This window comes from Dermacentor silvarum, chromosome 7 (genome assembly GCF_013339745.2).
Source record: "Dermacentor silvarum isolate Dsil-2018 chromosome 7, BIME_Dsil_1.4, whole genome shotgun sequence".
Lineage (NCBI taxonomy): Eukaryota > Metazoa > Arthropoda > Arachnida > Ixodida > Ixodidae > Dermacentor > Dermacentor silvarum.
Window position 1 is genome coordinate 72448852 of NC_051160.1, and position 14208 is coordinate 72463059.

The 14208-nt window shown below is 45.4% G+C and overlaps 1 protein-coding gene across 9 annotated transcripts in view; it reads right to left on the minus strand.

Annotated features, from left to right (window-relative positions):
- Nucleotides 1-14208, minus strand: part of LOC119458210 (kelch domain-containing protein 3-like) — an 89273-nt gene that overhangs the window by 35164 nt on the left and 39901 nt on the right. The window contains exon 1 of one of the 9 annotated variants that reach the window (XM_037720037.2): nucleotides 7542-7824. The exons of 2 other annotated variants lie outside the window; for them this stretch is intronic. Coding sequence is in view for 2 of the 7 variants with exons in the window: in XM_037720036.2 (XP_037575964.1) it covers nucleotides 951-1040 (90 nt within the window). In the remaining 5 variants the exon portion in view is untranslated. Of the gene's footprint in view, nucleotides 1-950; nucleotides 1108-1191; nucleotides 1336-6738; nucleotides 6898-7105; nucleotides 7338-7486; nucleotides 7825-14208 lie in introns of those variants that run through there. 6 more of the 9 variants (XM_037720039.2, XM_049670842.1, XM_049670843.1 and 3 more) reach the window with 6 other exon arrangements.

Below are 14208 nucleotides of genomic sequence, written 5' to 3' on the forward strand. Positions count from 1 at the left end.
TCCGCCATTAGTTGGGCAAATGTGCCCTGCAGTGAAGCACGCTTGCGAATTAGGAAAAGGTATTAGCAATGAGCTGTCTAAATTTAACAGGGTTGTGTTCACTGACAGTAAAGTCGTGAAATTTCTTGCAGTTATCTACGGCACTAGGCAGGAAGGACTGGCTAAAATAATTTGTTTCAAATAAAGGAACTATAAACTGGAGGAGCATTGCAGGGAAGAGAACAAAACCTTAAAAGCTGGGAAAATTGTAATATAAATAGCTGGCGGAAAAGACAAACTGGAGCGACCTTGCTGAGAGAGGGGCATACGTGGAAAGTTGGGGGCTATCCGATGGAATGAAAAATCTAAGTATTCAATTCCTCCAGATAATCGACCACGACCAGGTATCTGGGCACACTGCGAATATTCGAGCCTGCCTGCCACCATTTTCTCTGTCCCAACATTACTGACACTCTCTTTGCCACATCCTTCCATTAGCATTGTCTCCATTAGCAATGCCACTCATACTAGCACAGAATGATGAAACAACAATGTGGCAAAGCATCATTGAAAGTACATGCTCTCTAAGAAAATAACTGTCATAGGAATAAACGGCACTTTATAATAAGGTAAAATCTTTCACAGTGCTCTCACCTGTCAGTTCTCAGACACACAAATTTAAAAAATAATAATAATAAACGCACAACCGTGAATTTTCACACAGCAAATTTCAGTAAATTGCTTCTAGGTCAGCCCCAGAGGAAAAGCACACACAAAAGAACAGCTCAACACATGCCGCAAAAAGTGCTTTAACCATAGCACCAATTCTTCACTACTTCATTTCACTTTCGCACTGGCAGCACAACCAGCTTAACCACTAGCTCGACAGCTCATTTGCAAAACACAAATTAAGGCAAAACTAAAAGCTCAACGAAAAAAAAATAAGTGCTAAAAGCAAGAAGGAAAACTACTTCGTTTTCGTCTGGCTCGAGTTGAACCACGGGCACATTCCTGCAACGTCGGCTTCTACAGCAGGAACAGAACGCAATTGCAAGCAACATCTCACACTGGACTCGCACAAAAACAAAGTGCACAAACAGTTTGGATTCCAGCCTCCAACTGCCTCACGTCCCAATGATCTACCAACACTGACACAAGAGACTTCTCTGGGTCACCTGGCCCAGACCGGCATAAAAAAATAACGTAGCCTACCCAATGAAATGAAAGTGGCAAGAGTCCATCCATGCACATGACAACACACATACATGTGATGCAATGACAACTCAGGCCGCGCAGCAGTGCGCATCCCACACAACAAACGTCTGCCGCCCCCAAGAGATCAGAAACACGCAAAAGAATACAATGGATACTTACAACGCATTCGTGTGCTTATCTGGGATGGTACGGGGCACCCAAACAAGATTATCAAGGTATGACACAGAGAAGGACTTGGCTGTCCGCAAGCCCACGTGTTCCTGACCGTGAAAATACTCAAGAGTCGGCAGACCAAATCAGGCCAAACAATGATAGGAGCCGGCTTCAGCTGCCTCAAGAATAGCAATGCGTAGTGCGATGAACAAGCATGGAGGTATGAAGAAGAAGCTGTCTACCCATCTACGTACAATGTAGAGCAAGCTGTTTAGAATTGAAATTGTAAGTGTTTACGCTTGTTGGTTAAGCGTTGATCGTGTGACCAAGAAATACAGACAAACAGAAGAAGAGACGACGCACTAGCCCCTAACTACCAACAAAGGCTTATTTTCAGTGACCTTTGCTCACACTGTGGCTTATCATAAGGAACTTAGGAAACCTAAATTCCTTATCTGAAAGGTGCAGTTTGGGGCACTCGCACTGCCAGAACCTAACCACGATATTGTTTCTGCTTCTTTACTTCACATGCAAACTTGTCCCTCAGAATCAGAATCGCCATGGTCACAGGAAAGCTCACATTGGCTTTCCGACCAAAATCAGCGTCAAATCATTTCAACGCCAATCAATTCACTTTCGCAACTAATTTAACTCTGTCACAAAGCCACAGCGTGGGCTCATACTTTACAGCAGAGAAAACAAGTTGTCATAGAACAAAGTTGCCTATTCATATAAAATTTATTTTTAAGAAATACAGAAGAGAGTTTCCGCATAAGTATACAGGATGTCCCCCAACTATCATGCACCAACATTTAAAAACATGCAAATGGCACGTAGCGGGACAGAACCAAGTTAATGTTGTTTGCTGTCGCTTTGAGAAACTGAAGATTACTTTTTGCATTTTGCCTAATTACATAATTAGTCTTATTAATGAACTTCTCAAATATAATTATATGAAAAGTGTCAATGAGAAAATTGTAGACCAACATGAAAAACTCCCGATACAGCTTTCTGTTGCTTCAATACGTGCTGCATAAAAGTGTTCTATCGAGCATTAAAGAAGCCCTCGAATACATGCAAAGTGCCTCGAGCAGCCAGTCGCGCGGCAATTTTGCCTGTATTTGAATCTAAGATGTCAGGCATAGGATAATCTGAACTCAAGGAGATCCCTACAGCAAGCTTGCTAAAGATCTCAACACTCGACCAAGGTTGGGGCCCATCAAGCTTTTCGTGAAATAGTGTACAGGCACAGTTTCTCACATAGAACATGGATAGCTTGACGCACAGTTAAACAAGCGAATTGTTCAACTCTTTTGCTATGCCCATCACGCAGATTCTGTATTGTGGGAATGCAAGAACTGACAACCTTTGTAACGAAAACACTTTCAAATGTCAACCTTTCAGTGTCCTGACTGCCCTATTACAAAAATAGACAAATTCTGGAGTTTTATACACCAAAACACCGATCCAATTACGACGCATGCTGTAGTGGGGAAACTCCGGATCAATTTTGACCACCTGGAGTTCTTTAACATGCACCTAAAAAATCTAAGTGCATGAGCGTTTTTGCATTTTGCCCCCACTGAAACTGGGGTCGAACCCCCAACCTCAAGCTCAGCAGCGCAATGCTTAGCGACTGGGATATAACATTGGGTGTATTCCAAAAGCAACACTTGAAAAGGCAGTCAGTTGATGCACCACAAGATACTGTGTTGGCTTGTCCTTCCTTGAAAGGCAACCTTGGTACACTGCTCCATGGCACAAATACACACAATGTGTAAACACAATCACTGACAGTGAATTGCGGCTGAAGTTAAGGGAAAAGGTCAGAGCTAGCCACAGTGAAGGACAAGGCAAGAATGTTTTGTTTTTTTTCTAAACCTTGGCCCCAAAGCAGAATGGTAAAGAAGGGGAATGGCAGAGCTGGAAAGGATAAATGTGAAACGACCACCATTTTCGTCCCTCCACGCATGGACATCGTTGTTAATGACCATACGGCCGGAACAATGAATGCAATGCTTGCTTTCCTTCTCAATGTAACAATGCAATGCAGCGGCAAAACGGGGTCAAACTCTGTTGCAGAGTGCAGCTACAACTTTATTTTATGGCTTTAGTTTCCCTCTGCATTTTTCTTTCACTTGAATGTTTCTGTGGCTGTTGACACCCTTCACTGTGTGTCACTATATCATCATCAGCCTGTATTTATGTCCACTGCAGGACGAAGGCCTCTCCCTCCGATTTCCAATTACTCCTGTCTTGCGGTAGCCAATTCCAACTTTCGTCTGCAAATTTCCTAACTTCATCACCCCACCTAGTTTTCTCCCGTCCTCGACTGCGCTTCCCTCCTCTTGGTATACATTCTGTAACTCTAATGCTATCAACCCTAGCAAAAAAGTATGCAGTATCTAAAAATGTCTCTACATATCTGGAAGGACAACTAAATTTGTCTTAACACATACATGACCCAAGAAGTCTGCCCTTTGTATAAGAGAGGTGGCATCGACTTGCCACGCTGACATATCTATTATATCACCCTTACTCCAGCAATCTTCCAACATCCTCTTACTTAACCCTAATTTCTGTGCATTAATCTCCCTATAGCAGCTTTTAAACCTAAATGCCGTTTTTGGATGTTTGTTGTTGCCTTGTCTGCATGGGGCTGATGAGAATTACACTTTGTTAAGCCCTTTAAGGGATGTTGACAACCACAGCTCGTTATCAGCAATCGCCATTTTGAGTTATGACAACCCCACCTCGTCATGGGTATTTTGCCACTTTCCTAGTAGTTTCTTGCGTGCAGAGGACATTAAACAGTACTTTTCTTTTTTTTTCTTCTTGCGACAAACATGGCGGTAGACATTCTGCCATCACCACTTTTTATTACATATTTCATGACATTTGCAGTAATATATTTCTCCTATTTAACTATGTTAACGAAGCGCGTCACTAGAAAAAAAATGAGCCATACTCGTACTTTTTTTTCCACCCCCCCCCCCCCAAAAAAAAATTAGCCCTTAAGTGGTTGAAATATGTCCCATCATTTTCCATCAATACAGCAACGGCGAACATCATCTACATTGTCAAACTTTCGCCTCTATCACTTTGTCTTCAAGCACCCAGCTTTAGCCTAAAAAATTCGAGCAGTGCCCTTGAAGTTTGTCAAGATTTCTGTTTTAATTTCTTTAGCCACCACATAGAGCTTCAATGCCTGCTTATCTTGCATTCTAGTTCTCCAGTGACTCATTTTAGCATTTCTTTCTTTGGCATCATTGATAAGAATGCCAAGAGCAACGAGCAACAATGGTTTGGAGACAGCTTTAATGCTTCTTTTCTACACTATTAAGTTTGCACCTGCTGTGGCATATCTTGTCCCCAACTGATCATCATCATCTGTCTTGCTTGAATTTCCTTTCTTGAAAACTCTGCGCTCGCTACTTTCCTGTCGATAATGCTAGGTCAGGCTAATAATGCGCATGCCATTTGTGACATGACAGTAGAGAGCATGCTGTGTTAAAATGGGTAAAGGTGCAAAATATTGATGACGATTATCGTTTCAGGACAAGATACACCCCAAAAAGTGCAAACATTTCTTAAAGTGCAGTACTGGTTTCTGTCCACCTGTGCGCTGCTGCGTTCACCGTTACAGGGGCAGGGTGTTACTGCATGAACATTCTACCACTAAACTTTTTAAAACCTCTCGGTCCTATCTGGTCACCAGCCAGTAATCACAAGCTATCATGGGCGCATTGCTGTCCAACACTCTCCAGCTCACTTAACTGTCTCTGTCAAGAACGCTATGGTATGCTGATATGCGCGTGCCATACCTGACAGGAAAGTAGCATACGATGAGAATTAAAGACGGCAATGCACACACACACAAAAAAAATTTTTGAGGACAACACTCCAAAAAGAGTTTACACCCTTTGGGGCATATCTTTGTACCGCAGCAATAATCACCAATCATGCATGCCTTTCTTTCCTTCCAACGCTGTGCGGTGGGTATTTCCGGGTCACGAACGGCATGCGTGTTATCAGCCTGACATAGCATACTTGACAGGAAAGCAGCGAGCGCAGAGTGTTCAAGAAAGGAAACGCAAGCAAAAACAGATGATCAACAAAGAAAGGTTTCAAAAGGCGTAAACTGTATTTAGAGTGAACATTAAACCTACAGGGTGTAAAGTTTCTTTTTTTTTTTTTGCACTCTTAAAAGAAGTTTACACCCTTTGGGGCTTATCTTGTCCCATAACAATAGTCATCTGTCTTCCTTTCTTGAAAATTCTGCGTTCGCTACTTTCCTGTCGAGATTGCAATGTGACATTGATAACTTGCACACTGTTTGTGACCTTGAAGTACCGGATTAAAGGAAGGTAATGCGGGTAAGACAGATGATTATTGTTGTGGGACAAGATAAGCCCCAAAGGGTGCAAACGTTTTAAGAGAGTGTAGACTGATGCGTAAAAGTTAGGTAATTGCGGAGGAACACTCGTGCAACGTTTTTCTTTTTTAATGTAACTCCGGAGGCTTGTGGGGTGGCAGAAATGGTTCAGTTCTAAGTTGACTGAATTCTCGAAAGATCAGCGTATCAAGTTTTCAGAATCAATATTGCTCTACACACAGCCTTCATCCCCTTCACTTGTACAAATCTAACTAACAGAAGAAAATTAATCCAGTGTTTAGAAACGCGAACCATATTGTGGACAAAAGTGACAACGATGGAATCCAAATATCAAACGAAGTGTTCGAAGAATTATATTAAGCATGTTTTTACGAAGATGTCGCACAACACGTGCAACAAGAATGCATCAAGCATATTTCCTAAAATTCTGCATGCTTAAGCGGAATTTATTTTATGTGAGACGGACATGCTTGCAACACGAAACTAAAAGCTTCACACATAAGTCATAAGACTTTCAATCCATGCCACACAATGACGCGAGGAAAGATGAGCAAGTTGTCAAGTGCAAGCTTGTTAGCTGTGCAAAAAATTGCGAATTGACAGACACCCGTTCAAACAGTCAGATAAGGCCAACAAATGCGATTGCAAACATAGTGCCAATGTTCCTTGCCAACGTTACTAGAACCACGTTGCTCCTGGCTAAGACAACAGTGCTATCGGCATACCCTGTAATACACATGCGCCCGACAAGAAAGCAGGCCATACTGGAAAGTTTCGCGCATCACATGGCAAAGGAGTTTTGGAAGTCCGGTTTTATATTCTAAACTCATACCTTACTGCGAGGCTTCCTCGCCTGTGACTATGTCTTAAAAGATAAAGGCATGTTTTTGCTTGGCGACAGTTCTATCCATTAAAAATAGTCGGCGCACCGCAATAGAAAAATGAAACTACGTGAACAACAGTGCAGCTCGAAGAGTGAAAAACGGCATACGTACTACACAAGTTTCACCGCGAAAAAAAAAGAAAACGCCTTGACGAGAGAGGGGCACCGCTGGGAGCAGCGAACCTCGCAACACGCCGCCAGCCGCGACCTCGACACCGTCCGTCTACACAACAACGCACAAAAGGCAAAGCGCAAACATGCCAAGTTACAAGCAACTCCGAGCCCGCGTGAACGAAAAAAAAAAAAAAAAAAAAGCGTGAGCGTGACTAGAGAACTAATCCTTAATTAGCCAGCTAACCACCTCGCCGTACCGTCGGCCTGCCGCGATATCAGGAACGATATGCCAGCGCCTCAACACCGCATGCGTGCAATGAACGCGCTGTATTCGAAAAACATGCACAGGACGTCTGCATACATACTTGATTTACCCTTGGAATAGTAAAGTCTCGAACCTGCTTGGGGAGGGATCAGGCGGGCAAGCGACCTTTTCACGACGGCTAGCCAACGTTGTGTTGTTTGCGCGTCGTATTTTGGAGCGACGCGCACACTGCCGAGTTCCGAATAGCATCGGACACGCAGCGCGTTCCAGCGGAGCGGGTTAGTTAAGTGCATGCACTGCGAAGGTTAAGGCGAAAATGATAGGAGAAGGCGCCGATCGATGGTGGTTGGAGGGGGGCGGCTACGGAGAACACAAACCAACACGCACAAGGCGAAACCACGTTCGGGAGGCAGTGACGTTCCCACGTAGCCGGACAATTTAGGACAAATAAACAGCCCCGCCCCTCCCCTTTGACACATACCGTCGTCGAGCTTGCTAGAAAACACACCGGGTCGCCAAAGAACGCGGCCGCTTACTTTTCCGTTAGGCAGGCGCAGGGAGCGAGGCAGGGGGATTCCAAACTGGGTTGTGATTTTCTTCTTTTCTTTCCGCGGATGGCCTTGGTGGCGCAGGGAAGCGCCAACTGTCGCAGTCTTGTACTTGCACACAACACTTGCACTCCTTCACGCGTCTTCGGCACAATCCCGAGAATGAAGCAAACGCTCGCCGAACTGACAGGTAGTGACACTTTAGCAGGGCGCCGTTCCGTGGAGCAATTTCGATTTCTCGACGCAAACGGCGGCCATGTTAAAAGAGCGGCCGCAGGGTGGCCAGCGCAGGCGCTCGTTTCGCCGCTTGAGTCGGCGGGCCGCGCGTGAATTTGAACGTGGGCACCGGCAGCTTGCCGGCAGAAGGTGAGTCCGAGCTAGCGACGACGAACATGGGAAGACCCATGGGAAGACCCGTGGATACGACCAGAGGCTCGGTGAATGATTAAACCGTGAAATGGGATATCTGCATCTTGATTGTACAAATCAGTTCAGCAAGCAGTGAGGGAAGCTGTTTTTGCCCCCACTCCTGCTTGCTGTGCTCGCTGAACTTCACCAAACCACCATCTTGTTGAACTTATGTCATTCCTGTCAGGAACACTTACATGTCATGGCAACTTCCCCTGAATAGCGCACTGAAAAGCTGGAAGCCTACGTGAAAAGAAAAAGAAAAATGCCTACAGTTTCTTTTTTTAAAATCACCAGCCCTTCCCCTGTCGATAAAATGGAGGTAAGCGAAGCTTGTCGTGTGTGTATCTAACCTTCGTCAGGGTAACGTAATGTTCACAACATGTCACTGTAATAAAACATAAACGTCTCTTATATGTATACATCGAGGGAAGGAAACGTACAACGCAACGGAAGGAAAAATTGCACGAAAGGTAAACAAAAGTAGAACGAAAGGGAACGAAAAGTACCACGATAGGGAATGAAAAGTAGTAGGAAAGGGAAGGGAAAGTAGTAGGTCAAGTACACTCACGACAACCTTCGCTTACCCCCATTTTCTCGACAGGGGAAGGGCTGGTGATTTTCTTTCTCTCTCTTCCTCTTTCTTTCTATATTTCTTTCTCTCTCTCTCTCTCTCTCTCTCTCTCTCTCTCTCTCTTACTTTCTCTATCTCTCTCTTTCTTTCTTGTCCCTGGTATGTGCCATTGATCTTGGACCCTTTCTGCACTACCACCAGGATCGGCCCACTTTTCAGCGTTACACCACCACCACTTGTGAGCCTATAAGGCTTCGCTTAAGGGTCATGTAGCTGTCCCAGCGAAATATGCGATAAAGAAATAAGAGAGCGGGCTCTTCGGAAATAGAAGTTACCTTTTATGTACAGGAGCAAGTTCTCTCTTTCTACTCCCACAATAAAGGGTAGTAAGCTGGAAATATTTTTTAAGCGAAGCTTTATAGGCTCACAAGTGTCGGTGGTGGTGGTAGTGATGGTGGTATCACGCTGAAAAGTGGGCCGATCCTGGCGATAGTGCAGAAAGGGTCCAAGCTCAATGGCATATACCAGGGACAAAAAAGAGAGAGAAAAAAAAGAAGAAGAGAGAGAAAGAAAGAAAATCACCACGAAGGTCAGATACACACACGACAAACTTCGCTTACCCCCATTTTCTCGACAGGGGAAGAGCTGGTGATTTTTAATCTTTCAAAATCTTTCGGAAATACAAAATGAAAAGCAGGTGCGAAGATCTAATGCAATTCATAGGTTGACAATCAAGGAATCATGCTGCGTCTCCAAAAAACGACGGCACGCGCAAAACGCGAGAATTGATGGACAGACGGAAATGGGAGATGAGGCACTTTCTTCTGTCCTCCCCCCCCCCCCTCTTTTTTTTTTTTTTTTTTTTGTTCGGGCAATATTGAGAAAGATATAAATCGATGTTTCGCCTATTAAGGTGGGCTTCTGAAAGAGCAGGTGAAATTATCTGCATGAAAAATCGCAATGACTAAGTATATAATCGCAGTGACTAAGATCATTGCTGCACATGCAATTCGAGGCTGCAGGCAACGATACTTGTACAGCAGCTAAGCACGCCCCCCTGTTTTCTACAGATCTCTACCTGGCTCATGCGCATCTGCGTAGCCATCGTGTTCGCGGAACGCATCCCGGTGCCACAGCACCGACCTTCTGCAGCAGGCCTGCTGATATAAGTCGTCGCAGGAATCATCGAGCTATCATTGCTGCATAGGCAATTCGAGGCTGCAGGCAACGATACTTGTACAGCAGCTAAGCACACCCCCCTGTTTTCTACAGATCTCTACCTGGCTCATGCGCATCTGCGTAGCCATCGTGTTCGCGGAACGCATCCCGGTGCCACAGCACCGACCTTCTGCAGCAGGCCTGCTGATATAAGTCGTCGCAGGAATCATCGAGCTATCATTGCTGCATAGGCAATTCGAGGCTGCAGGCAACGATACTTGTACAGCAGCTAAGCACACCCCCCTGTTTTCTACAGATCTCTACCTGGCTCATGCGCATCTGCGTAGCCATCGTGTTCGCGGAACGCATCCCGGTGCCACAGCACCGACCTTCTGCAGCAGGCCTGCTGATATAAGTCGTCGCAGGAATCATCGAGCTATCATTGCTGCATAGGCAATTCGAGGCTGCAGGCAACGATACTTGTACAGCAGCTAAGCACACCCCCCTGTTTTCTACAGATCTCTACCTGGCTCATGCGCATCTGCGTAGCCATCGTGTTCGCGGAACGCATCCCGGTGCCACAGCACCGACCTTCTGCAGCAGGCCTGCTGATATAAGTCGTCGCAGGAATCATCGAGCTATCATTGCTGCATAGGCAATTCGAGGCTGCAGGCAACGATACTTGTACAGCAGCTAAGCACACCCCCCTGTTTTCTACAGGTACTGTGAAACTGCCACCTTTTTCTTTTTTTTTCTTTTTTTTTTTTTTCGTTGAAGGCAGCCATCAAATCGTTTGTGCACGATGACTGTTGCATCTCTTGCAAAAGAGTTTGAAGAATTCAAGCATGTGTTTGAAAAAAAGAATGAAAGAGATGCTTCAAGCTATCAATGATTAAAAAATATAGCTAGCTGTGCGATCGAAAGCCGAATTTGACGCACTAAAGGCAGAGATCGAAAGCATAGAGAAAGAAATTCAACAAGAGGGGACACTCGGCAAAAACTGGCAACAGGAAACACGTCACCATACGTCACGCTATACTTTTGACACCGAACGTTAGCTGCCGCGAGCATCGAGAAAAAAAGAAAGTGAACTTAAGTTAACAGGCATTGATTTATTTTTTAAATTCTTTGCCGCGAAAACTAAAACGTTTTGCGTATAAATGAACTTAAGCTTTGCGACTTATTTTCCTAGCCTTACCTATCCACAGGTCAATGACGCGCCAGATACATGCGTCATCCCCCAGACAGTCCCCCGAAGCCAGCGAGTGCGGCCGCGCGCGCGTTTGAGCGCTCGCCCGCGGCGACCCGTCTGTCCCCCTTTTTTGTAAAGTAGCCTGGTTTCGTGGGCTCCCGGCGTATGCCTACGTTCCTTTTGCACTGGGACAAGACACCACTGCACTATTGGATTACGGCAAGGTGAGAAATTTGGTTTCACAGTCTACGACGCATTTAGGCTTACGGCACCGGACCGAGACTTAAGACGCAGTTAGCGAAAAACAGCTCGGCCGTTCTGGCGCAGTTAATTTGAGTTAATGAATCGTGCTGGGACATGTTTCCGAAGCTTCCTAGGGGATTATTGTAACTTATTTCGGTTCTGTTGAGGCACACTGGCCGCGCAGCGTGCTGTGACGCAGTTAGCGAGAACCAACTCGGTCGTTGTGCGCAGTGTAGTGTATCTTACTAGGAGAAGTTTGTGCCGCTTTCTCTGACGCCAGACATTACTGAAGAGTAATTTCGTTACTTTTTGGGGTACTTTTGAGGCACGCTGGCCGCACAGCGCGCTGTGACGCAGTTAGCGATAAGCAGCTCGGCCGTGGTGATAAAGTTTGGCGTGTAATGAATCTTACAGAGGGTCAAGTTTGTGACGTTTTTTGTGGCCCCGCAACAACATATACCTTCTTTCGGTACTCAAGCCTGTTGAAAACACGATGGCCGATTGCCAAGGGTGATAACATGGGAGTGTGCTGCTGGCGCCGGCAGAACGCGCGAATGATAACGCCGAGGAACATATCACACTTGTAATTCGAAAAATCCGTCTTCTAAAGGACTGAAAACAGGCTTTGCACCCACGCATTTGTCTTGAGTGCCTGTTGCGTCCGTCTCTGTGTATGTCACGTACCGTCGCATAACCTGAGTCCAAGTTGTGAAAACGCGAAGTCGCCCGTGTATTTGTTCTGCCAAAGTGCAGGAAATAATGCCCGAAAAGGGGGGAACGCTCGGAAATCAGATGTTTTCGTATATATTTGGGATGAGTCGGGTATTTTCTACGCCATGTATGTAAAAGCGAATTTCTTTTGTTTGTAATGCCGCCCATTCACCGCTTTCGCACGTTTCGCCTCTACACGCAGTATTCCTATATCTAAATACCAAAATGGCTCATGCTTGTAACATGCTGTTACGTGCTTGCAAATGTAACATGCTTGTAATTTACTTTTTTTTTTTTTCAGCTGGTGCCGTCCGGTGGAGCTTCGTACAGGAACATGCCAGGCCATTCAGAAGCAAGTCGGCCGCGTCGTCTCTTCTCGCGCGTTGTGTCGTCAACGCGCGGCAGTCGCTTCCTGGAGGGGCGAGGGTAAGGGTAGGGAGCGCCCACTAATGACACGCCGTTGCTAAGCAGCCGTGAACACACCGGTAGCCTCCCCACCCCATCTCGTCGGAAAAGGCCGCATCACCGGTGGTAGCCGAACTCGTGACTTCCGCACGACGCATGCGGTGCCCTACGAACTGAACTATACTTTTTTTCTTCCACTTTCAATTCCTTCTTCCATGATAAAAGGTAATTATATTATCACGAAGCTCAACCATGAGGTATAATTACGCCTGGAGTGTTTAAAAGAAGAGGTACATTTCTTCTAAGCCTTCCTTGGCTTCATTGCCTCCACGCTTCATGTAGACCTGCTGGTGTCACAACGTTGGATGAACGCACAAAAAGCGCGGAACGAGCTTTTATATAGAGCAAAATAAATATTTCCTCATTGCACAAAAGGTCTTGCGTCTACTTTGTGAAATTGCACGTGGCACAGATTCGATGGGACTTTACGAGATCGTTCGCAATAATTTTTACTAAATAAACCGATTCTGCACGCAGAGCAAAAAAAAAAAAATAAAAAAAAGGAGGGGGAGGGGTTGCAGCCGGCGTGCTAGCTTGCGTTCAAAATACGCGCGCCCAAAACCGAAACCGGAAGTGATGTAAGTGATCGACACCGACCGCTTGGCACGCTGCAGTCAATTCGGCCGCTGGGCCCTATGGGAGTGTCCCCTCTTGTTGAATTCCTTTCTCTATGTCGAAAGTTTCAGGTCAGGCATGTCGTTCATGAATGAAACACTTGAAGAACTAAAGTCTGCGCAAGCTGACATGGCCTTCCATGTCAAATCGCTTGCTGATAGCAACGAGAAGCTCGCTCGCCGTGTGGCTGAGTTAGAACAGTACTCCCGGCTTAGTAATCTTGAGATAAAAGGCCTCCCTTTTACAAAAGGTGAGGACTGTACCCAGATAATGCTGAAGGTGGGCGAGAAGATCAGCTGTACTGTGGAGCCTGAGGATTTTGAGGTTGTGCATATGGTTCCTACGCGCTCTGATGACAAGAATCTGATTGCACGATTTCGTTCCCGGGAAAAGCGCAACGAGTTCTTGGCAAGGGCGCGTAAAGTGCGCCTGACAACGAAAAGTCTTGGCTTCTCTGGACAGTCTGAAAAAGCAGTGTTCGTAAATGAACACCTTTCACCTGCTAACAAAAGGCTGTTTGGAGCGGCGCTGAAACTAAAGAAAGCAAAACAATCGATGTTCCTTCTTTGGACGAGCAATTGTGTCATCAAAGCGCACCAATCAACAGACAGTACTGTGTTCAGAATAACATCTGACAAGGATTTACAGGCTTTTGCTTAAACTTCAGATACAGCAACCGCCGATTGAATGGATTACTTTTCGGCTTCGGATCTAGCAGATCAGCTGGGTCAACGTAATCTTTCTTCTGCTGTGCAGTTCAATGTCCGAAGCCTGAGGAAACATTTCGACGATATGTCTCTGCATTCCTACAGTTAACAAACCACCACTTTTCACTCATTTGTTTCTCAGAAACAGGCGTGAGGATTTAAGTATTAACGTGAGCAAATGTGAGTCATTATGGCTAGAAATTGAAAATTTCTTGCCTCAGTACAATAAAAAGAAAACAATAGTGGGCACTGTTTACCGATCCCCTTCATGCTCAGTTGTTGACTTCTGCAACTCTTTCGCAGCAACACTCGAAAAAATATCGGCTGAAAACAAAAACGCATTAATATAAGCGACTTCAACATCAATTTACTTGATGAGTCATGTCCAGGCTATAAAGAGTTTACTAACGGATTTAATGGATTCGGTTTTGAATCTCTCGTAAACATACCGACTCGCTGTGTGCCACACAATGCATATTCTTTGCTGGACACTATTCTGTCAAATGTTGAGCCGTCACCAAAGGTTGGAGTTGCAGAGGTCAGCATCACTGCACCACTATCCAGTCTTATTTTACTTTGACT